The sequence below is a fragment of the Petaurus breviceps genome, unplaced genomic scaffold, assembly GCF_028583685.1.
Source record: "Petaurus breviceps papuanus isolate PSGF00001 unplaced genomic scaffold, PetGlider_PUasm1.0 171, whole genome shotgun sequence".
NCBI classification, from domain to species: Eukaryota; Metazoa; Chordata; class Mammalia; order Diprotodontia; family Petauridae; genus Petaurus; species Petaurus breviceps.
The window spans coordinates 1,149,122-1,176,570 of NW_027185754.1; the positions used below are offsets into that span (position 1 = coordinate 1,149,122).

Consider the following 27,449-nt stretch of genomic DNA (forward strand, 5'->3'; position numbering starts at 1 on the left):
TGAAATTTATCTAGTGAAGAAATAATGTCCTGGCTTCTCTAGAAGTACAAAAATCTGATAACATAAGTCAAAAGTATGATGACAACCAAAACCACTAACAAAATCTAAGAGAGGAATAATGACCACAGGACTAGTGGAAAAAGTGAGCCACTTATCTCTGTCCTGGTCAAATCATATCTGGAATCAATTAGGTCCTGGGCACTGCATGAAAAAAAAGGATATTGACAGGTTAGAAATAATGCCAAGAGAGGCGGCCAGGTAGCACAGTGAGTAAGAGCACCAGCTCCAGAGTCGAGATGACCTGGGATCAAATCTGGGCTCAGACACTTAGCACCCACCCAGAAACACCTGGCCATGTAACCTTGAGCAAGTTACTTAACCCCAATTGCTTAGTGGCGGCCAGGTGGCGAAGTGAATAAGAGCACCAGCCCCAGAGTAGGGATGACCTGGGATCGAATTTGGGCTCAGATACTTACTACCACACCCAGAAATAACTGGCTATGTAACCTTGAGCAGTTACTTTACCCCAATTGCTTTTAAAAAATTAAAAATTAAAAAACAAAGAAAGAATCCCAAGCAGGTGAAATAAGATAGTAAAATGTATCAGAATCGTGCCATATGATGATTGGTTGAAGGAAATGAGACTATTTAACCTAGAGAGAAGACAAAGCTTCCTATTTGAAAAAAGACTAAATTTGAAGTGCCCACCAGAAATTAATACACCAAATCCCCCTCCCAGTCACAACCTGCCAGAAGGGGACCCCTACCAGGGTCCTTGGAAACCACCTGAAAGGTCATAATAGTGAGGGAACTTTTTACCTGTGTTGCCAGAAACATACCCCAGATACAAGTCTGTTCTTGTTAGCCCAGATAAGTCTGTTGTTTTTAGGCACCCAAGACATTACTAGAAATAGCATTATACCCCCTTGGAACCACACTTTGTTGTTAGCAACATATTATTCTATACAAATGTACCTTGCAGGAGACTCAAGGCTGTCTTCCCTACTGGGGAGGCAGTCACCAGCTGGTTAATAAACACTCCTAAATTGAAATTGGCACTGCTATCTTGTTATTTCTTGGATGTCCACTTCATTTTGGAGGTCCCACCAAGATAGCTTTTGGCTTTGTATTGACAGCTGGACCAGGCTCCCTGGAGGGCTGGGAGAGCAATTCTACCCTAGGGGGTGGAGCCCCAGGCTTTTATTGTTTTCCTGAGTGAACCAGGAAACTGAGTCCTTCCCAAATTCTTTCAATTTGGTCCACAAGTGTTTTTGTTTTGGTGAGTACTCTTGTAAAGTAAGAGGCTAGGCTGGATGCAGTATTAACACCCTTACTGGCCTCCACATGTTTAGTCATGTATATTTTAAATGAACCTAACTTGCTAAGAAGTTGCAAAGATTAAAAATAATTTCTATAACTTGGATTTTACATTTAAGAAGGATGATAAATGGAATTTCTTATATTTATAAGATCTGATGCATATTTATTTGTTATTGCAGCTCCATGAGAATAAAAATAATTATAACTTGTTCTAAGCTGTGATTGGTGAGGCTTGTCGTTTAAAGTAAAAAGCACATGGGACCATAATCAAATTTTATTTTGAGTCTGAATTTGGGTACAGTTGTCTGCAGTAAATCAGTGTCTGAGAGAAAATGCCACTAGCTACTCAGAGGAATGTGATCCTGTAATGTTAACAGGTGGAAGTCTACATTTGGTAAAGGCCAAAGGGACAATCTTAGCCTCTTTCTGGGATGGGATCCCTCCTGGCTCAGTTTACCCATGGATTCCTTTGAAAAAGAATGTTTCCCACCTCTTCCTGAGTCTAGCTATGAGATGGAACAGATGCTGTATGAAATGGAATATCTGTAACTGTACCTGAATTTACACAGAGTCAAGGATGTTTTCTCCTGGCATATTTAGAATGTCACATGTCCCTATTTTTTTCCCTCTATAACAGGTTTCTATGCTTAGAGCAAGTAATTGGTAGAGAAAGTTATGCAAATTGCTTGATTATTTTAAAAGTTTTCAACTAGCTTCCTTCGTAAAAGTTATGCCATTGTCTAAGCAAGGGTTAACATTTGTAATTGAAGATTATGTGTAAAATTCATTCCCCTCTTTGAGATTCTGTTTGGTACCCCACCTCCTTTTGTACTTTAAGTGATGGGTACTGTTATGTATGACTGTTAATGATTTACTTCTCAAGTCCCTCCAAGCTCTCCTGAGACACCCAGGACCCAGTCCAAGCAGTGTACCAAGCCACTACTCAGTCACCACCCCGGTATCCTGTGCCTAACCTATCTGCTGTTAAAGTGGCCAGAAGAAAAGCCTGGATCCACCACTCACACATCAAGGTGACGGCTCCTCCGGACCCACCAGTCCTGTGGGTAACAGAGCCAGCAGGTAACTTACAACTGAAGATTAAGAGACTGTCCTAATGCTCCAGTTCCGGCATTCCTGCCTTTGGCCAGTTCCAACCCCTATGCTCCCTACCTTGTACTCTTAGACTCTTACTAAGATAATTGATGGGACTCTAATTGCAAAGAATGTGACTTATGGCCAGCCCACCCTTTTTCTTTGATCACTGTGCCCTGCTTGACCCCAGGTTCCTGTTGTTTCCCTATACAGGCATGTATTGGGGGGGAGGGGGAACGGCAATCATGTTGCTTGTGGAGACATGGGCAGAAAAGCAGCCTTTGAGCAACCCAGTCATATGTCTGCCCTAAGGATGGGTCCCCTGATTGTGGGGGACAGGGGAAATATCACTGTGCCAATTGGGATTGTATAACCATTGCTGACTGGGTCTCTGATGGCAGTTGTAACCACCACATTTAAAGGACCCCGGGGTCTTGTTCCTCAACCCACCTCCTGGTGGCGATTGGACCCCGGATGGCCCCCTCTTACACCCATTACCATCACCCTTGCAGACTTGGGAAGCACTTTTGTAGACCCCTAGTTCCTCGGACCCGAGCTTAACTTCTGACTGCTTGTATGCAGGAATACCTTTTTGCTGGCAGCCCCCATTTTAATCCCTATCCTAGCTGGCCTTGGTATGGCAGGATTGGCAGCGGTGGATACCACAGCCCTAGTGTAAGAGAATGGACCCCTGGACTCAGTTGAGTCTGAGTTTCAATTATGAACAAGAAAAGGGGGGAGTGAAGTGCCCACCAGAAATTAATACACCAAAGCCCCCTCCCAGTCACAACCTGCCAGAAGGGGACCCCTACCAGGGTCCTTGGAAACCACCTAATAGGCCATAATAGTGAGGGAACTTTTTACCAGTGTTGCCAGAAACATACCCCAGATACAAGTTTGTTCTTGTTAGGTACCCAAGACTTTACTAGAAACAGCATTACACCCCCTTGGAACCACACTTTGTTGTTAGCAACATATTATTATATACAAATGTTCCTTTCAGGAGACTCAAGGCTGTCTTCCCTACTGGGGAGGCAGTCACCAGCTGGTTAATAAACACTCCTAAATTGAAATTGGCACTGCTATCTTGTTATTTCTCAGATGTCCACTTCAGATTTATTCTACTTAGTCAAAAGCAGAACTTAGAACAATGAATGAAAGTTGCAAAGTGGCAAATTTAGGTTTAATTTAAGGGAGAATTTCCTTCTAATGACAACTAACAACAAAAAAAGATTGCAACACTACAGGAAATAATGAGTTCCATTCCCTGGGGATCTTTGGGAAGACTCTGAGTGATCATTTGTTTGGAATATTGTTATCATGTTTCACATTCATGTGTGGGGTGAATTAGATTCCCTTTGAGGTCTCTTTCAACTCTGTTATCCTTTGATTCAGGACCTCCTAGCTCTGCATTTTATCATTCTGAATAGCCAGGAGAGACAAAGAATGACCCACCCTTTTGAAAGAACTCTGGTCAAGAATATAGCTCCTTCTCTCCTCATGTTTTGAAGCATAGCAAAAATATTGATAACAAAACAACAATAATAGTATAAGATTATCAAGTGGCTTCTAGACTTTGATTTATAGGAGGATATTGAGGGCCACTTGAGTACCAGTCCCAGGTGTGATCAAAGACATGATAAAGAATTAACCAAGGGGCGGCCAGGTAGCACAGCAAGTGAGAGCACTGGCTCCAGTGTTGAGAAGACCTGGAGATCGAATCCCGGGCTCAGACACTTAGCACCCACCCAGAAACACCTGGCCGTGTAACCTTGAGCAAGTTACTTAACCCCAATTGCTTAGGGGCGGCCAGGTGGCTTCACGAGTAAAGAGTACCGGCTCCAGTGTTGGGATGACCTGGATCAAATCCAGGCTCAGATACTCAGCACCACACCCAGAAATAACTGGCCGTGTAACCTTGAGCAAGTTACTTAACCCCTATTGCTTTAAAAAAAAAAAAAAGAATTAACCAGGTGGGTAGATCCTAGGATAGAATTCCATTTATCGATTCTTAGTACAAGGTTTTTAGAGAAAAATGAGACAAAGGAAGGAAACTCAAGTTTTCTTATCATTACCTTAGTCTGTTATATCCTGGAAGTAGCACAGAATAGGTCATTTGACAAGGATTTGTTTTCTAGATGACTAAAGTCTTAGGGTAAAACCTTTGATCTAGTCCTCAGGTACCTCCTAATGCAGCCAAATTCATAAACGGATACAATTGAGAGCACACTTCAAAGCCAAAGCCGCAATCATGGAAAGACATCATGTTTAGAGCTGACCACCCAAAGATACCTAAGTACTGAATGAAATATTTTGGCTCTCAACAGGAAGGGTTTCACAATTCTGAGTCATGTTCCACAATTAAGTATCTAAATTTTGAGTTACATAGTTTCTCCCTTTAGATGTTGTGGTTTAGGGTTTACGGGTGTTCAAGAACCCAAATACCAATATGCCGGGTCCTACCAAGTGAATTTGATTCTAGCTTTCTCTAAGCCAAAGGAAAGCAAAGTTTATTAAAGATTCACCATAATACGTAGACTCTTAAGCAGCCTAAGTATTTGTGACACTTCTATTGGACAAGTGGACCAGAATAATCTGACAGAGAGTGAGTCTGCCCTAGATTAATCTCAGTTGCTTCATAGAGGCAAGATGGATCTTATATACAGAAAGACTGTGGGAAGGATCTAGGGAGTGGTCTAAAGGAGGGGTTTGAGGAGGGTCTTGAGGAGGAGTCTAAGGAGGATCTTGATGAAATTAAGGTCAGACTTCAGGAATGGGATTAAGGATGGCAAAAAGTTGAAGGTTACCAGGAGATGATAGGCAAAAGATGATAGGAGGGCTAGGCTCCTTTAAGGGCAACAGCTTTGGATATAGATTTTTTTGATAAGATCAGGGGCAGGAAATAGTCTATACAATGGAGGACTAGGCTAGGTTAAAAGGGCCTAGCTATAATAAAAGGTTTATCACCTCAGGCAAATGCCTCATCAAGTGGGAAGATCCAAGTGGGTTCCCAGAGCCCAAACCTCTTCGCCACTACTATCCCAAACACTGAGAAAGCAAGCAAAATGACATCAATTATGAAGAGGTTACCCACTAAGAGGGTTAGAGTTGCTCTGGAGACCCCAAAATACCAACGGGCAGGGTCCTGACAAATGAATTCAACTCAATTTTTCTCAGCCAAAGAAAAGTAAAATTTATTAAAAGTTCACTTGCATTAGACACAGAGTAAGTCTGTGCTAGAAAAGTCTATGGCGCTATCACTATTCTATGATGCTCTCACTAATTTATGGCATTCTATGGTGCTCTCACACCAGCTTATAAACAGAAGGTTGTGGGAGGAATCTAGGGGTAGTCTAGAGGAGGAATTTGGGGAGGGTCTTCAGGAGGAGTCAATGAGGTCAATGAGTGATTAAGGGTGGGGGGTAGCTGGAGGCTACAGACAATGGTGGGCTAGGCCAGTTCAAGAGTGTACTGATATTTTGATAGACTCAAGGGTGGGAAGTAAATGAACAATGGAGGGCTAGGCTAGTAGTTAGCAGTTAGTAACTAGGCTAGAGGTCTGGGCCCAGACACAATGTAAGGCTTATTGCCTCATACAAATGGCTAATCAAATGAGACAATTTAATCAAGAGTCCAAGGGAGGTTCCCAGATCCTGTACTTCAAGGATTCAAGGAGAGCTCTAGGGGTCTCCCAGAGCCCATACCTCATCACTCCCCCCTCAAACATATGGGACACAAATTCCTTTGGAGTAAAGGGCGAAGGTCTCAGCTTCTGAAAGTGCTTCCTGCTGGCATGTCCCTGTCTCTCTGGGTCCTGTTCAAGGGGGTCAGACTTCACATTCAAAGTGTCAGACTCTGGAATGTGGACGATGCCAGGTCCAGTGGGCTGGAGAACATGGATTCAGTCAGAGGTTTGCATAGCCTTAGTGGTCATCCAGAAGTTGATGGCTTGAACCATCAACAAAAGGATGGGTGCAGTTGCCAACAGATCGGGTACACCCACCTTGGCAACCACTATGGTTACGTGCCCCCCTACTCATTTACCTATGTCCAAACTCTAAAAATTTGGCCCCCTCTACGTCCAGACTGGCCTTCCACGTCCAAACCCTGTCCCAAGAGTGCTACAAGGAGCAGACCCTCAAAAGGGTCAGGAATTTGGTCCCCTATATGTCCAGTTGGCCCCAACCAAAGGAGACAAACCTTGCAAGGAGGTTAAGCAAACAAAAAGCAAACAGGCAACAACAACAACAAAAATAGATAAAAGACAATCTCCCCTGTAGGAGTTAAAGATGACTGTGGCAAGGCCAAAACGCTGTCAGATATACCTTTCCTTTCTAAATTGCTTCATGAACATTTAGCACATTGAAAGCAATAGAAGGTACAGAATCTAATAGTTTTCAAAAACAGGCAACAACTCCCAAAGCCTGTTCTCTCCTTCCATCATCACAGGTTTCTTCTAGATTGGGTAAAGCTGTAGTGGTGGTCAATTTAGTTTTCAAATTCTCAAAAGCTTTCACCTGGTGGTCTGGGCCTTGAGTAGCAATTAACTTGATTGCAGTCCCTCCCGGGCCTTGGGTTTAATTGGATATAGGCCAGTCTGGGGGAACATTAGGATCTAGGAGTCAAACAAATGCTGGCCTGGCAGAAGTAGCTCACCCAGGAATTTCCTGATCCCAGCTATTGACTCTGTTGTAAGGTAAGCCAAATCTCATGCCACCTGATTTGGAGCCCACCATTAAGCCCCTTTATATCTGTCTTTGTTTTTTTTTTTTTATCATAAACCCTGTAACTGCTTGTAACACCTTAAAGGTGTAATCCTGGGTAAGAGTTACCCAAGGCATAGTTCCAGGCTTTCTTATTTCTTCTTAAGTTAGAACTTCCCTAAATCAGTAAGTCTTGAAACAGCAGCATGTGAAAGGATTATGGTGCAAGTGTGCATAGAGATCATGGGGCAAGTCTATGCTGACCAAACAAGGTTCCCCCACACTCTTCACCCAGAACATGACCTTGACCTGTTCCATGACCATAGACTGTTTGGACAATTCCACTGCCCCTGTGCTCTCCACTCTCTATTCTAGGAAAGAACCTGATCACGTCATTGTACGCTTGTGCCATGTTTTTCAAATCCAACCAATGGCTGTTCTTGGCTTCTGTATGTCACTGCTTATGCTAGCTCCCCTCCCCAATTGTGGTTTTTCCCTTTATAAACTCAGTGTGTACCCCAATACAGGGCTACCTGATTTGAGTGTATACTCTAGGGAGTCTCGTGCTTGATCAATAAATCCACCATTCAATTTATCTAAAAATCCAGATCTCAGCTCACTCTTATTCTCTTCACAACATCTTTGGAGGCCCCAGTAAGATTTAGGGGTTCCTGGAGGCCCTTTGGGCTTCTACATCACCCCTTAGAGACCTGGGCTTGACTAGGCACTCAGCCTTGGCTGGTAGGGGTCCCTGACCATCTCATTTTCCAGAGAAGCCGGCACCTGGATGTTTCCAGGACTCTGGGGCTTGATATGGGCCAAAACTAGCCTGCCTGCCTCACGCTGAATTGCCTTAATTTGAGCCAAAAGTGGATCTGAAAAGTAAGTGTGGTGTCTGTGTCTCTGTGAGTGTTTGGATGTGATCTTTCTTGTCAAGGGGGCCAACTGGACATATAGGGGACCAAATTCCTGACCCTTTTGAGGGTCTGCTCCTTGTAGCACTCTTGGGACAGGGTTTGGATGTGGAAGGCCAGTCTGGACGTAGAGGGGGCCAAATTTTTAGAGTTTGGACATAGGTAAATGAGTAGGGGGGCACGTAACCATAGTGGTTGCCAAGGTGGGTGTACCCGATCTGTTGGCAACTGCACCTGCTCCCTGGCACGACTCCAGGATGCTGGAACTCCTCCAGTAGTCTGAATTGTGGGATGCTCTTCCCACAGGCCAGGTAACCATAAAGGCTCCCCGCTCCTTTTGCCTATTTTGATTTTTTTGCCTATTTGTGGGGTGCTTGTCCCCCAGGTGGGTGTGTTCCCAGTAGTCCACTCCCGTGTCTCGACCCTTGGGCCATTCTCTGAGGTCAGGGGTAAACTGGAGGGGCTCTGTTACATGAAAAGTTAAATCACACTGGGCAGCCTGTCTTCCTGCCTATTTTCCTTTTACCTAGGTCTTGGCACTTTCGGATTTTGTTGTAAGTTACTTACATTTTTGCCTGGCAGCTTTGGGCTTCTGTATTTAAGCCTCTTGTGGTTTGTATGGTTTTCTCCTTAATGGGTAAAGCTTTTTTTCAGAGGGGCATCTGGGTCCTCGTATCATAAGTCCTGTCTGTCCTTCCAAGAGCCAGGTGTGGTGGCATGCCTGTACTCTTAGCTATTCAGGAAGAAGTTTCAAAATTATCCAAGAACAAAGGAAAGATTTAGATCCCTCATCTGAATCCCCTTCCACCATCCTCATACATCTCAGGAGCTTCTCACTCCCTGCAATCTCCTCCCCTGGCCTCTCCACCACCACTGCCTCCTTCCCTGGACCTGGATCAGCTGGACCCACATCCACATCTTTTTTCTGATTCTGCTAAGAAGGAAGGTAAGCTCATTTCTCCCCCTCCTAACAGGGCAGAGATAAATCTTTTCCCTCAGGCTTCCTCCTTTTCCCTTTTCTGTCAGCCCCCAGAGGGTTCTGGCTGCTTTGCCCATTCTTCCCATCCATCTTCTACTGCAAACATTTCCAACCACTCTAAGAAATTTGTTCAACATCCTGCTCAGGCCCTGGTGGCTGCACTACTTTCCACTCTCTCCACTGGCACTCAACTCCCTTTTCACCCTTTTCCAGGACAAGGGCATGAATATGGGAAATTCCCCCCTCCCATCGTTAGTAAGAAACCTGATCATTTCAGGAGCCAGTGCTTCCTCCCACAAGACTTCTAATTTCTGGCCAAAGTCTGGCATACTGAGTAAATATATGTGATATTTCTGGGGGGGTGTAAGTTAAAATAATTAGAATATCTATTGTGGGCACCACTAGCACCTGTCCTGGGCCCCTAGGCACCTTGAAGCCCATACCTCTAAGCATATAAGTAACCCTCTCTCCTCCATATCCCTGAGTCCATGACCAGGCCCTGCAATTTGTAGAGAGAGGAGGAAAGCCCTGGCATTTGTTGGCCCAATTTTCCAAAACTAATTTTTGTTTGTAATAATTAGATGGATGCTTTGGTACTGCAATTATTGTCATAATGTTGTTGTGTTATCATAGTATTTCCAAATTTGTAAAATTTCCTTTTATTGTTTAAATTAAGTGACAATCATTTAGATTTAAATTACGTTAATAGTTCCTTTATGCTTAAATTGGGTTAGTTAAAATTGGGATTGTTTGCATTTTGAGAATTGCTATAACTTTTATGGGGTATTTATAATTTTTCCTTGTGGGAGTTGTAGGGTTTTTTTGGAATTTAAATTGTCCTTCTTATGTTGCAAAAATTCCTTTGTTTGAAATTGTTATATGGGTCAAGTGCAGGTAGTAATAATATTGCTAAGACTTGTTAAACTGTGAGATCTTTTTATAATGTCTAAATTAAGTATAGCGGTTTTATTAAAATTTTGTTACAAGTATAAGATGGGTATGTTTATGTGATATCAGTTGTTCTATTTCATCAATTTGGGTAGCCCTGTTTTCTAGTGTGTATCTCTATTATCTAGAACATCAGGTATCTATTTACATGTGACTGTTGTAGTAGTTTTTTTTTTTTTTAACTCTGGATTGTGTTGCATCTGCATCAGCGAAATAGTCTGAGTAATGGAGTCTTTTAGCCCATCCACACTCCAATTTTGGCTTTTAGACCCCTGTGTTGTTTGATATTTTTCCTAGTTTTGTGTTTTCTAGGCACAGCACCCAGATGACATCTCTGACTGGGTGCCCACCACTGCCCGAAAACATGCAATACTTGGCCATACCAGAGTCTATCAGCAGGCCCAAAGTACCTAGTGAGACCATGACCCCAGCTTTACATCCTCCCTCAGCATGGTTTGGGACACTGAGACCTTCATCCCCGACACCAAATGGTTTTGGGTCCAATTTGTTTGAAAGGGGAGGGGGGCAGATGACAAAGGGTGGGGTGCTTGGGAGCCTGCCTGGTTTATAAATTACTGGGCCCTGCATATTAAATTTGCCTGGTGGTTAAGTGTCTCTCAAACTGCAGGCCAATTCACCTACAGTCAGCATCCAGCAGTGAGTACCAGTCCATAATCACCTTCCAGCCCCTGAATATGATATTTGCTCTGTTCCAGTTAACTTCCTCCTCGGGACCCATTTAGGCAGGGACAGCTCTACACCCCTTGCCAGCCTGAAGAAGCCATAGAAGAAAAGACAACCATCCCATTTCCTAAAGTGAATTTGGGTCCCAACTCCATGAGGGAATTGCTGGAATTTGAAAGAAGCTGCCCCAATTTCATTATAGGCCTGGCCCTAGTAAACAGCAGGTCCAATAAAAAGCCCAAATCCCCTGTAGATGGTAAATATTTTGAAAGTTAGGATATTGGGAAAGTAAAATTATTTTTAAAATATCCGGATATATTCAATTTTCCTTTAAAGGAAAATTCTCTTAGAAAAATGGTTTGGAAAGTTTTGTATGATAAAATCTATGTATGGAATGCTAAAGAAAGCAGGTAAAAAGGTTTGGGGACAAATGGGGCTTATCCAAGCCCCCTCCTGTTTCCAGTTAATGTCAGTTTTTGATAGTTAAGTATGTTGAGAGAAGGTATGAGGAAGTTATGACAAGGCAGAGAGAGTATGAGGAAGTTAAGGGAAGGTGTTTTAGAAAATTATTATAAATTAATAAATTGATTGAATTAATTGTTAGAATATCCACAAAGGAAAGAGGAAGTAAGGGCAAGTAATTAAAATTTGTTATAATAATTAAAGAAGATTAAAATTATAAAAAAAATAGTTTAGGTTGATTATTGAAAACTGTTACTTGAGACTTAATGGGATTATTGATAGGCTGTTTCTTTGAGTCTACCTCCAGGTATAAATATCAAGACAAGCTGCCCAAGCCACCGATCTATGGAGCTAAACCCTGTAACTTACAGGTGTAAAGTGAGCTGTCCCATGGTGTCAGACCTGAAGATACAGGTATGAAGTGCAAAGGAAGGTCGGCTGATCAGCATGTGCTGAAGTAGGATTCCCCTGACTTGATTTACCCCAAAGTACCTGGCACATTAAAACTTGACTCACTGCAGATTGTAGGTTGGTATATATCTTGCCTGGAATTGACCTCCTAAAGTTAGGGAACTATAGTTCCCTCATTATAGTTTTGTCCCTCTTCTTCGTGACAAGTTTCAATAATTAAACTCAATAATTAAAATAAAATGATACTATTTTTTTAATTCTTAAATAGGATAGTTGTTTAATTGAAGCATTAGAGAGGGAAATAGAATTAGATGTCTAATTAGAATTTTTCTAAATTAAAAATTAATATGCTGTTTAAATTTTGGTTTTATTAATTTTTGTAATTTTAAGTTTTAAATATGTTTATGATAAAGCAGAGGTTTTAATTTTAGTTCTAGGAGTGTATAAGGGTATGGTCAGTGTTAAATTACTGTGCACTTGCCTTACTGTTATCATGTCATCATTGTAACATCATAAAAGATCACTTATTGTTTTCTTTGGGCCTACCCTGTGTGGCCAGAGAAAATCTGTTTGCTTGTCTGTGCTGTTCAGCTTACGTTATTAAGAACTCTTGTTAAAGCTGACTGGCTAAGCACCTTGTATACTGAACTCTCGAGTCATCTAGAGCCTGCCCCTCTCCTGAGCCAGGCGGTCTGCACAAGACAACATCAGAGGCAGACCACAGTCCCTAGAGCCTGAACCTGACCCTTGCTGAGATAGCTCCCTTCCTGGACTTTGTCAACCCTGCAGGAGCTACAACTCTGCTTCCAGTGCCACCCCTCTATCGTGTGGCCAAATGAATTCTTAGTTTTGTTTAAATTATTGTCTTATTGTGTGGTCCAGATTCTTGTCAATGGTTTGACATTTGTTGTAAGGTAACCCAAATCACATGTCACCTGATTTGGAGCCCACCATTAAGCTCCTTTATATTTGTCTTTGTTTTTCTTATCATAAATCCTGTAACTGCTTGTAATACCTTAAAGGTGTAATCCTGGGTAAGTGTTACCCAAGGCATAATTCCCTACTTTCTTATCTCTTCTTAAATTAGAACTTCCCTAAATCAGTAAGCCTTGAAACAGCAGCATGTGTAAGAATTATGGTGCAAGCCTGTATAGAGATCATGGGGCAAGTCTATGCTGACAAAACAAGGTCCTCCACCCAAGATGTCGACCAAACAGGGTTCTCCACACCCTTTACCCAGAACATGACCTTAACCTGTTCCATGACCCTAGCCTGCTCAGTCAATTCCACTACCCCTGTGCCCTTCACCCTGTTCTAAGAAAGACCCTGATCACATCATTGTACCCTTGTGCCATGTTTTTCAAACTAGGCCTGAGCTATAGATCCAACCAATGGCTGTCCTTGGCTTCTGTATGTCACTGATTATGCTGGTTCCTCTTCCCAATTGTGGTTTTTGTGGTTTTTACCTTTATAAACTCAGTCTGTACCCCAATACAGGGCTACCTGATTTGAGTGTATACTCTAGGCAGTCAAGTGCTTAATCAACAAATCCACAACTCAATTTATCTAAAAACCCAGATCTCAGCTCACTCTTATTCTCTTCACAACAACTCAACTATCTCCCACACTTCTGAGGGAACATGGGGAGATCTGGGAGGCTTAACTAGAGAAAATTGGCTTCCCAATTTCACCAACAGGTCACTTCCCAACAAGGGGAAAGGATAAGAGGAGAGTATGAGGAAGGAGTGTTCAAACAACAGATCCTCAAGTAGACAGGAGACTGGGTATGTCTGGAGACATCCCTTAGTTTCCCCTTCCATGTCCCTGACCTGACTGGTCAAGGGGAGGGTAGAACCAATTGGTTAGAACATAGAACTTAGCCATAATAAAGTGGGTAACCTTACCTTCAGCCTCTATGCTTGCCCAGGGCTCAGCAATGGAGAAGGTGGGAGCATTGCCAAGCCCCATGCTTCCCCTTCACTCCAAGTCTTGAGAAAACTGGAAGACAGGGTATTGGGAGGTGTATCTACCACTTTTCCAACCTCGGGGACAATCCTTCCTCCAATGTCCCTCCTGGTCAGATGGACACAGTTCTAGAGGTGTTGGTTCCTGGGGATTCTTCCAAGGGGGCACCTTGGAGTGTCACTCCTTGGACCAGTGACCCTCCTTGTGGCATCGAAGGCAGGTTTTCCCCCTGCCCAAGTGACTGGGCTTCCTCCAAGGGGGTGCCTTGGAGGGGCTTTTTCTGGCCATGGCAACAGCCAAGAATCGGAGCATGTCCTCTGTCTCTGGTTCGTTCCCTGCGTTCTTTCTCCTCTGCTGCAACCAGGTCTCTGTTATTAAAGACTCCAAAGGCTGTCTCCATTAATTGGGCCTGAGGTGTTTGGGGTCCCATTGCCAATTTCTGTAGTTTCCTCCTAATATCTGGGGCCGACTGACTAATAAAATACATGTTAAGGATTGCTGCCCCTTCTATAGAGTCAGGATCTAAATTTTATACTTTTTAATTGCTTCTAAAAGTCTATCTAGGAAAAGGGTGGGGTTTTCTTGATTTGTCTGAGAAATTTCTCTAACTTTCTGATAATTTATTTACTTTTGAAATGCAGTTCTTAGGCCTTATAGCAGGCAAAGTGTCATATGGTCTCTCTTCTCCCTGTCCTACCGGATTTGATAATCCCATCCTGGGTCACTAATGGGAACAGCAGCTGTTCCTGGGGGGTATTTTCTGGGGTCATTGCTAGCCAAACGATCCCCAAATTTTTGGGCTTGTTCCTAGATTCTCCTCTTCTCCTCAGCGAAACAACAGGTAGAGAAGATGATAAGCAAATCACCCCAAGAAAGCTCAAATTGCAGGGATAAGTCCTGAAAGCCTTCAGTAAACTTTGTTGGATTTTAGGAGAATTTACCCACTTTTCTTTAATTTGATTGAGATCCAAAATGGAGTATGGGACATGCACTCTAGTTGTACCACCTGATGAGAGAGGTGCTTCCCTTAAGGGAAAAAGTCCTGAAGGTTCTATGGGGCTAGGGGCTTGGGAAGGGAGATTGGAAGTGACACTTCCTGTGAGAGAGTGACAGGGGGTGCTGGATGAACTGGATCAGACTGCTAAACTGGGACATCTGGCTGGTAAGGGGGAAGGTCAGCCAGCACCTGATGAGTGGAAGCAGTCAGAAGAGGAGATACCTCTATGACTGCCTTGGGGGTAGGGCCTGAGGGTTGAGTGGGTGTTGCCTCACAGGGAGGGGCCACGGAGGGAGGCACTTCAGCCTGACTAGTGGCTGGGAACGGAGCAGGGATCCCTGAGGGGGAAGGGGTCATGCTGGGAGATGCAGGGTAGGAGATATGGATGGTGTAGGACACAGGAAATGAGGGGTGTTGGGCTAGAGGAAAAGGGATCAAGCACACAAGTGCCCAGAGTATACACTCAAATCAGGCAGCCCTGTATTTGGGTACAGGCTGAGTTTATAAAGGCAAAAACCCCCAAAGCCACAATTGGGGAGGGGAGCTAGCGTAAGCAGTGACATACAGAAGCCAAGAACAGCTAGCAAAAAAAAGCAGAAGGAGCTGGGGGAGCTGCCTCAGTGCCCTGAGCGGGAGTTGTTAAAGGGGGAGGGGCTGGGGCTGAATCCATAGGAAAGGGGTCATTTAATTGGTCCCCATTGCCCCTCTGTAGAGGGGTTCTAACTTCAAGCATCTCACAGTCTTTCCTGAGAATCTTGTTCTGAGAAAGTTCAACAAAAGCCATTAAGTAGGCAATTTCTATTCATCTTCCTTCTCTGTGACAGTATGATTCTAACTGCAAGAGAGTATTATCATTTAAAGTCCCCAAAACAGGCCACCATTCATTGTCTTTTAGGCTATACCTAAGCCAAACAGTGTTGCCCCCCCCCCCCAAAAAAAAACTTTTTCTTTTTAAGATCTCCAGAGAAACTGAAATTTTTTCCAATGTTATGAAAGACAACCCAAAGGGGAACTTTTGGGAGCTACAGGCATAGGGCCTGCAAGTCCCTTCCTCCAAAAAGGAAGGTTTAAGAGTAAGCCTCAAAAAACAAACACACAAAAAAAAAAACCATAAAAAATACCTGAAGTTTTCCCAGTTCCCTAGCGCCGAGAGAATTGAAAGAATATGGCTTACACTTCTAGATGGGGCATCTGTCCTTATCTTCCATTCTTCAGAAACTGTGCATGTGTCCATGCTCTCCAAAATAACCAAATAGGACCAAAAACCTGAGGTCAGACTGAGCATAAAACAGCCTCCTAACCATCTGACCTAATGGTACCTGAGAGGTCAGGTCCAAAAAAACCCCATACACACACACAAAAAAAAATCCCCACAAAAAAAAACAAACAAAAAACTGCACTTCCAAGGTACAAGGGAAAGAGAGAGGCTTATGTAACTTCCAGTCCCTGCTGGAGAAGAATTTCAGATTAGCAATGTTCCCTGGTCAGGGAACCATAAAAATGCAGAGAGTACCCACTAAGAGAGTTAGGGCTGCTCTGGAGACCCCAAAATACCAACACACCGGGTCCTACTGAATGAATTCAACTCAAGTCTTCTCAACCAAAGAAAAGTAAAATTTAGTAAAAGTTAGCTTGCATTAGACGGAGTAAGTCTGTACTAGAAAAGTCTATGGTGCTCTCAGTGTTGTAAGGTAAGCCAAATCACATACCACCTGATTTGGAGCCCACCATTAAGCCACCATTAAGCCCCTTTATATTTGTCTTTGTCTCTATCCTAAATCTTGTAACTGCTTGTAATGGGTTAAAGGCACAGTCCTGGGTAAGAGTCACCCAAGGCATAGTCCCCTGCTCCCTTATCTTTCCCTGAGTTAGTACTTCCCTAAATCAGTAAGCCTTGAAACAGTCGAATGTATAAGGAATATGGTACAAGACTGTATAGAGATCATGGAGCAAGTCTATCCCATGCAAGAGACCCCCCCTCTTCTGGGATGCTGACCCAGCAAGGTTCTTCCCCCAGAATGTTGACCAAGCAGGCTTCCCCACACCCTTCACCCAGAACATGATCCTGGCCTGTTCCATGACCCCAGCCTATTCTGGGAAATTCCCCTCCACCTGTATCCTCCACTCTGTTCTGGGTGGGACCCCATCACATGGAGGGTCCTGGCCTTGTACTCTTGTGCCATGTTTCCCAAATTAGCCCTGAAGTATAGATTCAACCAATGGCTGTTCTTGGCTTCTGTATGTCACTGCTTATGCTAGCTCCCCTCTCCAATTGTGGTTTTTGCCTTTATAAACTCAGCCTGTATCCCAATACAGGGCTGCCTGATTTGAGTGTATACTCCAGGCAGTCACGCTCTTGATCAATAAATCCACACTCAAATTTATCCTGCACCCAAACCTCAGCTTGCTCTTAATTCTCTTCACAACATTTTTGGAGACCCCAGTGAGATTCGAGGGTCCTTGGAGCCCCTTTGGGCCCTAGAGCACCCCCTTTAAGACCTGGGCTTGACTAGGCTCTCAGCCTCAGCCATAGAGGGCCCTGGTCATTTCATTCTCTAAAGAAGCCAGCACCTGGATGTTTCCAGGGCTCTGGGGTACGAAAGGGGCCAGGACTAGCCTGCTTGTCTGACGATGACCAGCCTTTATTTGGCCTAAAAGTGGACCCCCAAATCCTCCAGAGGTAAGTGATTGTGTGTGTCTGTGTGTGCTTATGTCCCCTGGTGAGAGCAGGTGGATGTCCTCCCTGGTGAGGAAGGGAGCAAAATTCCTTATCCTCTTGAGGGTCTGCTCTTTGCGGCCCTCTGGGGACATGGTTTGAACACAGAGTGAGCCAGTCTGGACGCAGGGGGAGCCGAATTCCTAGGGTCCCGAGACATGTGCAGGAGCAGGGGGGAACTGTACCCATAGTGGTTGCCAAGGCGGTGGTGTAAAAAAAAAGGGAGGGGAAGTATCCTGTCTTGTGGTGAGAGCTTGGGGCAGGTGTAAATTTCATTCAACCCTGTCTAGTAGGGGCCTCTCTTGGCTCTCTGAGACCAGATCCCAATCAGCTGATAACTGACTCTACTCCCTGGCACCACTCCAGGACTCTGGAACTCAGCCAGAAGTCTGCATTGTGGGACGCTCATTCCACAGGCCAGTGTAACCTACAAGGGTCCCCCCTCCTTTTGCCTATCTTTTTTTTGCCTATTTTGGGGGTGCTTGTCCCCCAGGCTGGTTTGGGGGTGTGTTCCCAGTAATTTCCTCCCATGTCTCAATATTCAGGCCATTCTCTGAAGTCGGGAGTAAATTTAAGGGGCTCTGTTTCACGCAGGGTTAAATCACACCACTGCAGCCCATCTTCCTGCCTATTTTTGTCTATCCTCCTTTTACCGTGGTTGTGTTTTTTGTCTTAGATTTTGTAGTAAGTTACTTTCATTTTTTTGCCTGGCAGCTCTGGGCTGCACTTTGAAATTTCTGTGATAAGTTAAGTATAAGGGTGCATAAAAAGGAAAATCATTTGTACCCTGTTTTAAGTCCTTTTTGTTGTGTTGGTTAAGGGGTAGAAATAACTAAGTTTCTGTAATAAGTTACTTTCATTTTTGTGCCTAGCAGTCCCAGGCTGCACCCGGTATCTAAATTTCTTGTGGTCTGAATGGTTTCCTGCTGGCCAGGTAAGAGAACTTCTGGCAGTATGTCCAAAACTTCCTTGGGTACTAAGTTACAGCAATTTTACATCAATGTCTGGCTAGCCCTCATTTGGCTCCTCCCAGCTGGGCTCTCCCTTGTTTCCAAAAAGAAAGAGGAAGTTCAAACAGTTTTGCAAGAACAAGGGGAAAATTTAGATCCCCTTCTGAATCCTCTTCTACCATCCTCAAATACTCCCCTGATCTCTCCGCCCCCTCCTCCCCGCCCCGCCCCCTGCCTCCTTCCCTGGACCTGGCTCAGCTGGAACCGCATCAACATCATTTGCCTGATTCTGCTAAGGAGGAAGGTAAGCTTATTCCCTCCTCTCCTAATTGGACAGGAACAAACTTTTGCTCTCAGTCTTCCTCCTCTTCCCTTTTCTGTCAGCTCCCAGAGGGTCCTGGCAGCCCTGCCCATTCTTCCCATCCATCTTCTACTGCAAACACTTCCAGCTCCTCTAAGAAATTTGTTCAACATCTTGCTTGGGCCCTGCACTGGTAGGTGCAAAGGTGGCTGCATTACCTTCCACTCTTTCTGTTGGCCCTCAACTTCCTTCTTGCCCTCTTCCTGCCCAACAATCCAAATATAAGCAATCTCCCCGTACTTCCACACTCAGGCCAGACCAGTATAGTAATTACAAACAGAAAGGTTATTGGAGAAAGGACTGTTCTCTTAAAAAAATACCAATTTATTTTTATTGTAAGGAACCAGGTCATTACATTAATCAGTGCCCTCATAAGGCATCTTTTCACAATACTTCTAAAGTCCTGTGAAGGAAAATGGGGGAGACAAAGGAAGTAGAGAATAAAATGTATTTAAAATCTTCTAAAATAAGACCAGTTAATAATTGTTATATTGATAACTCTTTCTTCATTCTCAACTTCTGGCCGTTTGGCATGCTGGGAGACTGAAAAAGGGTAAAGAATAAATATGTGTGACATTTCTGGGGGGTGTAAGTTAAAATAATTAGAACATCTATTGTGGGCCCCACTAGCACCTGTCCTGGGTCCCTAGGCACCCTGAAGTCCATACCTCTAAGCATACAAGTGACCCTCTCTCCTTCATATCCCTGGGTCCATGTCCAGGACCTGCAATTTGTAGAGAGAAGAGAAAAGCCCCAGCATTTGTTGGCCCAATCTTCCATAATTTTTGTTTGATTACATTGTATTTTTAAATTTGAAAAATTTCCTTTTATTGTATGAATTAAGTGACCATCATTTAAATTTAAATTGTGTTAATAGCTCCTTTATGTTGTTTAGATTGGGTTAGTTAAAATTGGGATTTGTTTGGATTTTGAGAATTGCTATAACTTTTATGGGGTATTTATAATCTTTCCTTGTGGGAGTTGTAGGGTTTTTTGGAATTTAAATTTTCCTTCTTATGTTTTGAAAATTCCTTTCTTTGAAATTGTTATATGGGTCAAATGCAAGTTGTAATAATATTGCTTAGATTTATTAAACTGTAAGATCTTTAAGTACAGGATTCTTTATTTAACTTCTGTTACAACTATAAGATGGGTAAGTTTGTATGACATCAGTTGTACTATTTCATTAATTTTGCTAGTATATTGTGGATCTCTGCTATTTAAAACTTCAGGTTTCTACACCTTGTACCTGTACAGGTTACAAGTGTTTTTACACTCTGAATTGTGTTGCATATGTGTCAGTGAAACAGTCTGAGTAATGGAATATTTTAGCCCATCCAACACTCCACTTTTTTTTCCTAGTTTTGAGTTTTCTAGGCACAGCACCCAGATGACATCTCTGACTGGGTGCCCACCACTGCCCAAAAACATGCAATACTTGGCCAGACCAGAGTCCATCAGCAGGCCCAAAGTACCTAGTGAGACCATGACCCCAGCTTTATGTCCTCCCTCAGCATGGTTTGGGACACTGAGACCTTCATCCCCGACACCAAATGGTTTTGGGTCCAATTTATTTGAAAGGGGAGTGGATGACAAAGGGTGGGGTGCTTGGGAGCCTGCCTGATTTATAAATTACTGGGCCCTGCATATTAAATCTGCCTGTTGGTTAAGTGTCTCACAGCAGTTAGTACCAGTCCATACTCACCTCCCAGCCCCTGAATAATATTTACTGGGTTCCAGTCAATTTCCTCCTCAGGACCCATTTAGGCAGGGACAGCTCTACACCCCTTGCCAGCCTGAAGAAGCCATGGAAGAAGAGACCACCATTCCTTTTCCCCAAGTAAATTAGGGCCCAAACACTATAAGGGGGAATTGATGGAATTCGAATAAAGCTGCCCAACTTTATTATAAGCCTGGCCCTAGTAAGCAGTAAACAGCAGGTCCAATAAGAACCTAAATTCCCCACAGATGTTAAATATTATGAAAGTTACAAAGCAAAATTAATTTTTACCATCCAGATATATTCAATTTGCCTTCAAGGGAAAATACTCTTAGAAAGATGGTTTGGAATGTTTTGTATGATATTTCTTAAATCTATGTATGAAGTGTTAAGGAAAGCAGATAAGAAGGTTTGGGGACAAATGGGGTTTATCCAAGCCCCTCCTGTTTCCAGCTAGATGCTGTCAGTTTTTGATGGTTAAAAGAAACTATGAGGAAGTTATGAAGAGGCAGAGAGAGTGTGAGCAAGTTAAGGGAAGGCATTTTAGAAAATTATTATAAATTAATAAAATGATTGAATTGGCAACTTAAAAAGTGATTATACATTTGTTAGAATAGTTAAAGAAGATTAAAATTATAAAAATAGTTTAGGTTAATTATTGGAAATTGTTACTTAAGATTTAATGGGACTATTGATTGGCTATTTGTTTGAGTCTATCTCCAAGTATAAATATCAAGACAAGCTGCCTGAGCCATCAATCCATGGTGCCAATCCCTGTGAGAAACAGGTATAAAGTGAGCTGCCCCATGTTGCCAGACCTGAAGATATAGGTATGGAGTGCAAAGGATGGTCGGGGGAATGACTGTTCAGCATGTGCTGAGGTAGGATTCTCCTGATTTGATACCCACAAGCACCTGGCACATTTCAAAACTTGGCTCACTGCAAAATGCAGTTTGGTATATATCTTGCCTGGAACTGACCTCCTAAAGTTAGGGAATTATAGTTCCCTTATTATGTTGTCTCTATTCTTGGTGACAAGTTTCAATAATCAATATAGAATAAAAATGAATTTATTTTTAGATAAGAAAGACACCTAAATAAAGTTTCAAAAATATAATAGGATTGGATATACACATTTTTTATAGTTAAGTTGGATTTTTTCTCAATTCATATAATGCTGTTTAAAAATTTGGCTTTAATAATTTTGTAAGCAAGTTTGTATAAGAAGATAGTAGAAGTTTGATTTCTAGCTCTAGGAGTGTTTTACAATGTGTTAAGGAAAAGGCTCTTGGGTACCTGTTGCTGACTGAGCACCTTATATACATGGACTCCAGTCATCTAGAGGCAGACAGCTTTCTCAAGAGCCCGTAACTGACCCTTGCTGAGACATCTCCTTTCTTGGATCTTGTCACCTTGCAGGATATACAACTCTGCTTCCAGTGCCACCCCTCTATCGTGTGGCCAAATGAACTCTTAGTTTTGTTTATATGTTATTGTCTTAAGTGTGTGGCCCAGATTCTTGTCAATGGTTTAACATTTTCCTGAAAAGAAGTGGGGAATGTTGTAAGATAACCTAAATCACATGCCACCTGATTTGGAGCCAACCATTAAGTCCCTTTATATTTGTCTTTGTCTCCATCCTAAATCCTGTAATTGCTTGTAATGGGTTAAAGACCTAGTCCGGGATAAGAGTCACCCAAGGCATAGTCCCCTGCTCCCTTAACTTTCCCTGAATTAGTACTTCCCTAAATCAGTAAGCCTTGAAACAGCAGCATGTATAAGGAATATAGTGCAAGCCTGTATAGAGATCGTGGGGCAAGTCTATCCCATGCAAGAGATCACCTTGTTCTGGGATGCTGACACAGCAAGGTCCTCCCCCCAAAATGCTGACCAAGCTGGGCCCCCCACACCCTTCACCCAGAACATGATCCTGGCCTGTTGCATGACCCCAGCCTGTTCTGGGAAATTCCACTCCCCCTGTGCCCTCCACCCTGTCCCCTCCACCTTGTTCTGTGTGAGACCCCATCACATGGAGGGTCCCGGCCTTGTACCCTTTTGCCATGTTTCCCAAATTAGCCCTGAGGTATAGATTCAACCAATGGCTGTTCTTGGCTTCTGTATGTCACTGCTTATGCTAGCTCCCCTCCCCAATTGTGGTTTTTGCCTTTATAAACTCAGCCTGTACCCCAATACAGGGCTGCCTGATTTGTGTGTATACTCTGGGCAGTGGCAGGCTTGATCAATAAATCCACACCCAAATTTATCCTGCACCCAGGCCTCAGCTCACTCTTATTCTCTTCACAACATCACTATTCTATGGCATTCTATTGCCCTCTAACACCACATGGTGTGAAATGTGGTCTTATATACAGAAGGTTATGGGAGGAATCTAGGGGTAGTCTAGAGGAGGAGTTTCAGGAGGGTCTTCAGGAGGAGTTAATGAGGTCAATGAGTGATTTAGGGTGGGAGGTAGCTGAAGGCTACAGACAATGGTGGGCTAGGCCAGTTCAAGGGTGTACTGATATTTTGATAGGCTCAAGGGTGGGAAGTAGATGAACAATGGAGGGCTAGGCTAGTAACTAGTCTAGTAGTTAGCAGTTAGTAACTAGGCTAGAGGTCTGGGCCAAGCCACAATGTAAGGCTTATTGCCTCATACAAATGGCTAATCAAATGAGACAATTTAATCAAGACTCCAAGGGAGGTTCCCAAAGCCTGTACCTCATCAAATTATACATGTGAAATCATGTAAAACATCTTTAAATATTAACCATGTAACAAAAAGGGCAAAAAAAATGAAGAGAGAACATTTTATTTCAATTTGCACTCAAAGTTTATTAGTTCTCTCTCTGGTGGTAAATAGCATTTTTTCATCATGGGATCTTTGGAAGTGCCTTGGATCATTTTATTGATCAGAGTAATCAAGTCTTTTTAGTTTGACCAGCATTGCAACATTGCTGTTATTGTACAGAAAAATGTTCTTCTCCTTACTTCACTTTGCATGAGTTCATAAAACATAAAGTCACACAGACAGGAAGGGTACATGGCCAGGATGATCACTCCCAGATTTTTCCTAGCCACCTCTTTGCCCTCCAGACCCTACTGACTGTCATCATAAGCACCAGAGAGAGATGGAAAAGCCAGACTAGTTTTCAGGGTTATATTGCACAGTTATGTAACCCTGGCCTTGTGTACTAATGTGGGTGCTGAGCCTGTAATCTGAGTGTTTTGGGGATTAAAGCCACACAAATGAAGAGGGGGAGCTTGAAGAGGGTGGAGTTTCAACACAGCAACAGTGGCTCTCACCAAGATCTTTGGGAAAGAGGTAAATCTCTATTTTTTTGGCTGACTTGCCTTTTGCCCCTTTTGAACTGTAGCTCTATCAGTCAACCAGCCAGCGAGTCACTCAGCTAACCCCTGTGCAGCTCACAGCACAGGCAGCTCAGCAGAACAGCTTAGATACCTGGACCATGCAGAAACATACTGCTCCAGCCAAGATGTGGCTGCTTTCCCTGCTCCTCTGCTCCCTCACTGCTGTCTCCCTGCAAGGTAAGGGTGTCTTTATTTTATTTTTTCTTTTAATTTCCAACTAAGAACAATTATAAAAGTAAGAAAGATATGATGTTATCTTTTTAGAAAACTAAGTGAGGACTGGGTTTGGGGTTTTGTAATTTTATGTTTTGGGGGGTTGTTTTGTTTTTCCTGACACACCTTAGAACTTGCCTTTGGAAAACTTTCTGCCAGAAGGGATCTGTGGTTTTATTAAGGTAGTAGTTGTGTGAGAAAGCTGATACTTTGGACCACCTCCTTCTAAGCTAATTGGTGTGCTACTTAAGGAGGCCAGGGTGCTTTTTCAGGCTTGAGATAAACCAGAGTAAGTATCCGGGAAAGTGAATCACTTAAAAACAAACCAATCCCTGCTTTACAATAAAACTAATGGTATCTCAATCCCAGAAGTAATGAGAAATAGATAATTTATTAATGGTAGAGAAAAGAAAAAAGAAAAAAAAATTTTCTGGAACAGTTAGAAAATTTACACACTAGTATTTTGTTAATTTGTCCAAACAACCATTTGGATAGCCAAAATCAGAGAATATTGAATGTTGAGAGGGACCTTAGAGATCCTCTAGGTCAACCCTCTCATCCAATGAATGAAACTAAGGCCTAGAAAGGGGAAACGATTTGTTCAAGATCATCAAGCTAGTTGATAGCAGAATCCATAAAAGACACAGTTAAGTGTTTGTTCCAGTATATCTTTATATTGTCATTCTAGAGAATTTGTTGAAAAGTTATACCTTTCTCATAGGCAAAAATACCCATTTGTGCTAAAGCTGAAGGTTAAAAAATTCTTGATCAGTAAGGTAAGGTAGAGTTAGAGGATCATCAAGCTACCCAAAGGCACCAGAGTACTCTGCTCACAGATAATAATAGTTTTCAATAGATAGAAAGGATAAGAGGGGTGAAGGATCAGAGTTGGCAATGATTGGTGAAGAGATTATTGCTACTGATTGATAAGCACTCAATAATAAGCAAAAGCATTTGCTGGGGCGGGTGATCAGACTTGGAAGTGGGAGTAGGTATTCAGGGGCAAGTTAAAGACATAAAAGAAGTCAAGAGGTAAAAACTTTCATGCTAGATTAGGAATGTAAATGAGATAGCAAACTGACACCTTACCTAGATTCAAAATAAGTTTGTACTTGATTTATCTGGATTTTGCAATTTTGCATTACCTGGATATATTAAGTATCATCTGGATAATTCAGTTCACTTTGTATATCTCACATGGAGTTGGAGGTTATAGAGGGAAAACCCAGGTGAGCAGCTCCCTGCTAGACTATAGTTCAAAAGAAGCATTAGTCCCTATGTAAAGCAAGGGGCTATGAAAGGAAGGAGTTGGGCTAGAACAGGGGTTCTTGAATCTGGGGTCCAGACCCCAGTAGTCTATGATTTAGCTGTCTATGAACTTGGATAGAAAAACAATTGCATCTTTATTTCAATAGAATTGCTTTCCTTTGAAATTCTATGTATTTTAATCTATGCATTTATAAACATTGTTCTTAACCAAGGGGGATCTGTGAACTTGGATAGGAAAACAATTGCATCTTTATTTCAATATATTTGCTTTCCTTTGTAATTCTATGTATTTTAATTTATGTATTTAAAAACATTATTCTTAACAGAGGCCCATAAACTCACCAGAATTTCTAAGAGTTTCATGACATCAAAAGGTTAACCCCTGAACTAGATAATTAGATAATAATAATAATAATAAATATGACTAATGACTACATAATTAATATGATCTCTTCCTGCTCTGTCAGTGAGCCTATCAGGTCCTCAAGAAACAAATGAAAATAATTAATATTAAAGGGAATAATTCAGTATTGGCTGTAAGGAGATTGTGAGAAAGTCTTCTGCCCAAGACAAGACATATCTTATACTTGGTAAGATGAAGGGAAATAAGTCAAAAGACAAGGGGGTTGATTTTACACTTACACTAATCTCCAGTTCAGAGTATCTCCCTTTGTAAAATAAAGTGATTAGATGAGATAGTCAGAACCAAGGTAAATCATGGAAATAAGGTGAGATTTTTAGCTATAGACTAGTGGACAGAGCTCTGTACACAATTAAAAATAATTTTGTAAAGTTCACATGTACATTTAATATATGATCAGGTTTGTTTATTTTTTTTGTTTTTATGCTATACAGGTAAGAAATATGTATACTCATTTCTGTTCCTCTTCAGTAGTTGCCAGAGATATCTATCCTATCTAGTATTTCTAAAATTCTATTTAGGGTCTTGACATTTCCTTTTTTTGACTAGATTTATCTAAGTCTGAGAGAATGCCATTGAGATCCTCAACCACTATGTTTTTTTGCCATTTTTTCCTGCAAATTGGTCAAATTTTTCTTTTAATTACTTTTATATGCTATGTCATTTGATGTACATGTATTGAGTAATTTATTATCTATTTTTAAGCATAATGTGGTTTCCCTATTTATTTCTTTTAATCAACTCTATTTTTACTATTGCCTTGTCTAAGATCATACCACTGAGCTTTTGAGTATACTAGAAGCATAATAGATTTTTATTCTAGGCCCTTACATAAATATTACAGCAATATTTTTGTTCTATGTGTGTTTCTTGTAAACACAGTATTTTTGGATATATTCAATATTTTAGGATTCTGCTATCTAATCCACTTCACTACCCTCCTCTGTTTTGTGGGTGAGCTCATCTCATTCACATAGTCATACTTGTAAATTGTTCGTTTTTTTTTTCTCGTCGTCCTATACTTTCCCCTTATTTCACTCTTCTATCTTCTTCCTGAGCCCTTTCTTCAATGTAAAGACCATTTTGAGAGAGATAGGCTCCATACTGATATATTACTTCTGGTCTCTTCCCCCACTTTAGTCACAAGTTGTTTTTTTTTTTCTTCTTTTAAAATGTTATTTTATTAAACAGCATATGTGTTTTAACAAGGCAATAATTTAAAAATGCAAATGGAATCACTTTAAATCCTATGTACTTAAATTATTTTTTTCCAGTGAATGCACTTCATTTATTTCCAAAAACAGTACTATCACTAGGAGTCTTACTCCATTAAGGCAATGCATTGATTAAAAAAAAAAAAAGTAGCAAAATAATGCAGTGTATTGTTACCTTTCCTCTTGGACAGTGTGTTCAGTGACAAAATTTTAGCCACTGTGCAGCAATACATTATATTAAAATAAAGTGAACATTCTTTATTTTTGTCTCTTCCTTTACATTCTACCCTGTGAAGAAGTTTATTTTTCTCATAATTAATCTCTACCTGAACCCTCCCTCTTAATACTTCTCTCCCTGTCCAATTACTTGTTGCCTTTAATGTATTTCTCTTTATTTCCCTTCTAATTATTTCCCACTGAGCTCTCATTTCCTTTCCCATTCTTTCTTCTGGAACTTTCATTTAATTATATGATTAATTTAAACACTTTATTTCATAAATTCCAGTAAGCTGTATGGTAAATTTGTGATTTTTATTCAGTATTTGCTTATAGATAATGTGTAGTTATTCTCTTCTTATGGGTTTGTTCCTAGAACATCACTGGCCTAGAACATTTCTTTATGAGTAATGGTTTCTTCTTCTTAATTATTTTTCAAGCTTTACTTCCTAAACGGAAACAGTGCCATGAACAGACTCTGCCCCCTCCTTCACTCTTGGATGGTAGAATATTACATCTTCTGCT

At 41.9% G+C, this 27,449-nt stretch overlaps 1 protein-coding gene across 3 annotated transcripts in view; it reads left to right on the forward strand.

Annotated features, from left to right (window-relative positions):
• The first annotated feature begins 16,712 nt into the window (after positions 1-16,712).
• Positions 16,713-27,449, forward strand: part of LOC138157035 (liver carboxylesterase 1-like) — a 64,352-nt gene continuing 53,615 nt past the window's right edge. For 2 of the 3 annotated variants that reach the window (XM_069082456.1, XM_069082454.1), the window contains exons 1-2: positions 18,367-18,445; positions 23,597-23,768. In XM_069082456.1, coding sequence (XP_068938557.1) covers positions 23,690-23,768 — 79 coding nt within the window. In that variant the 5' untranslated portion in view covers positions 18,367-18,445; positions 23,597-23,689. Of the gene's footprint in view, positions 17,156-18,063; positions 18,126-18,366; positions 18,446-23,596; positions 23,769-27,449 lie in introns of those variants that run through there. The other variant, XM_069082455.1, reaches the window with a different exon arrangement.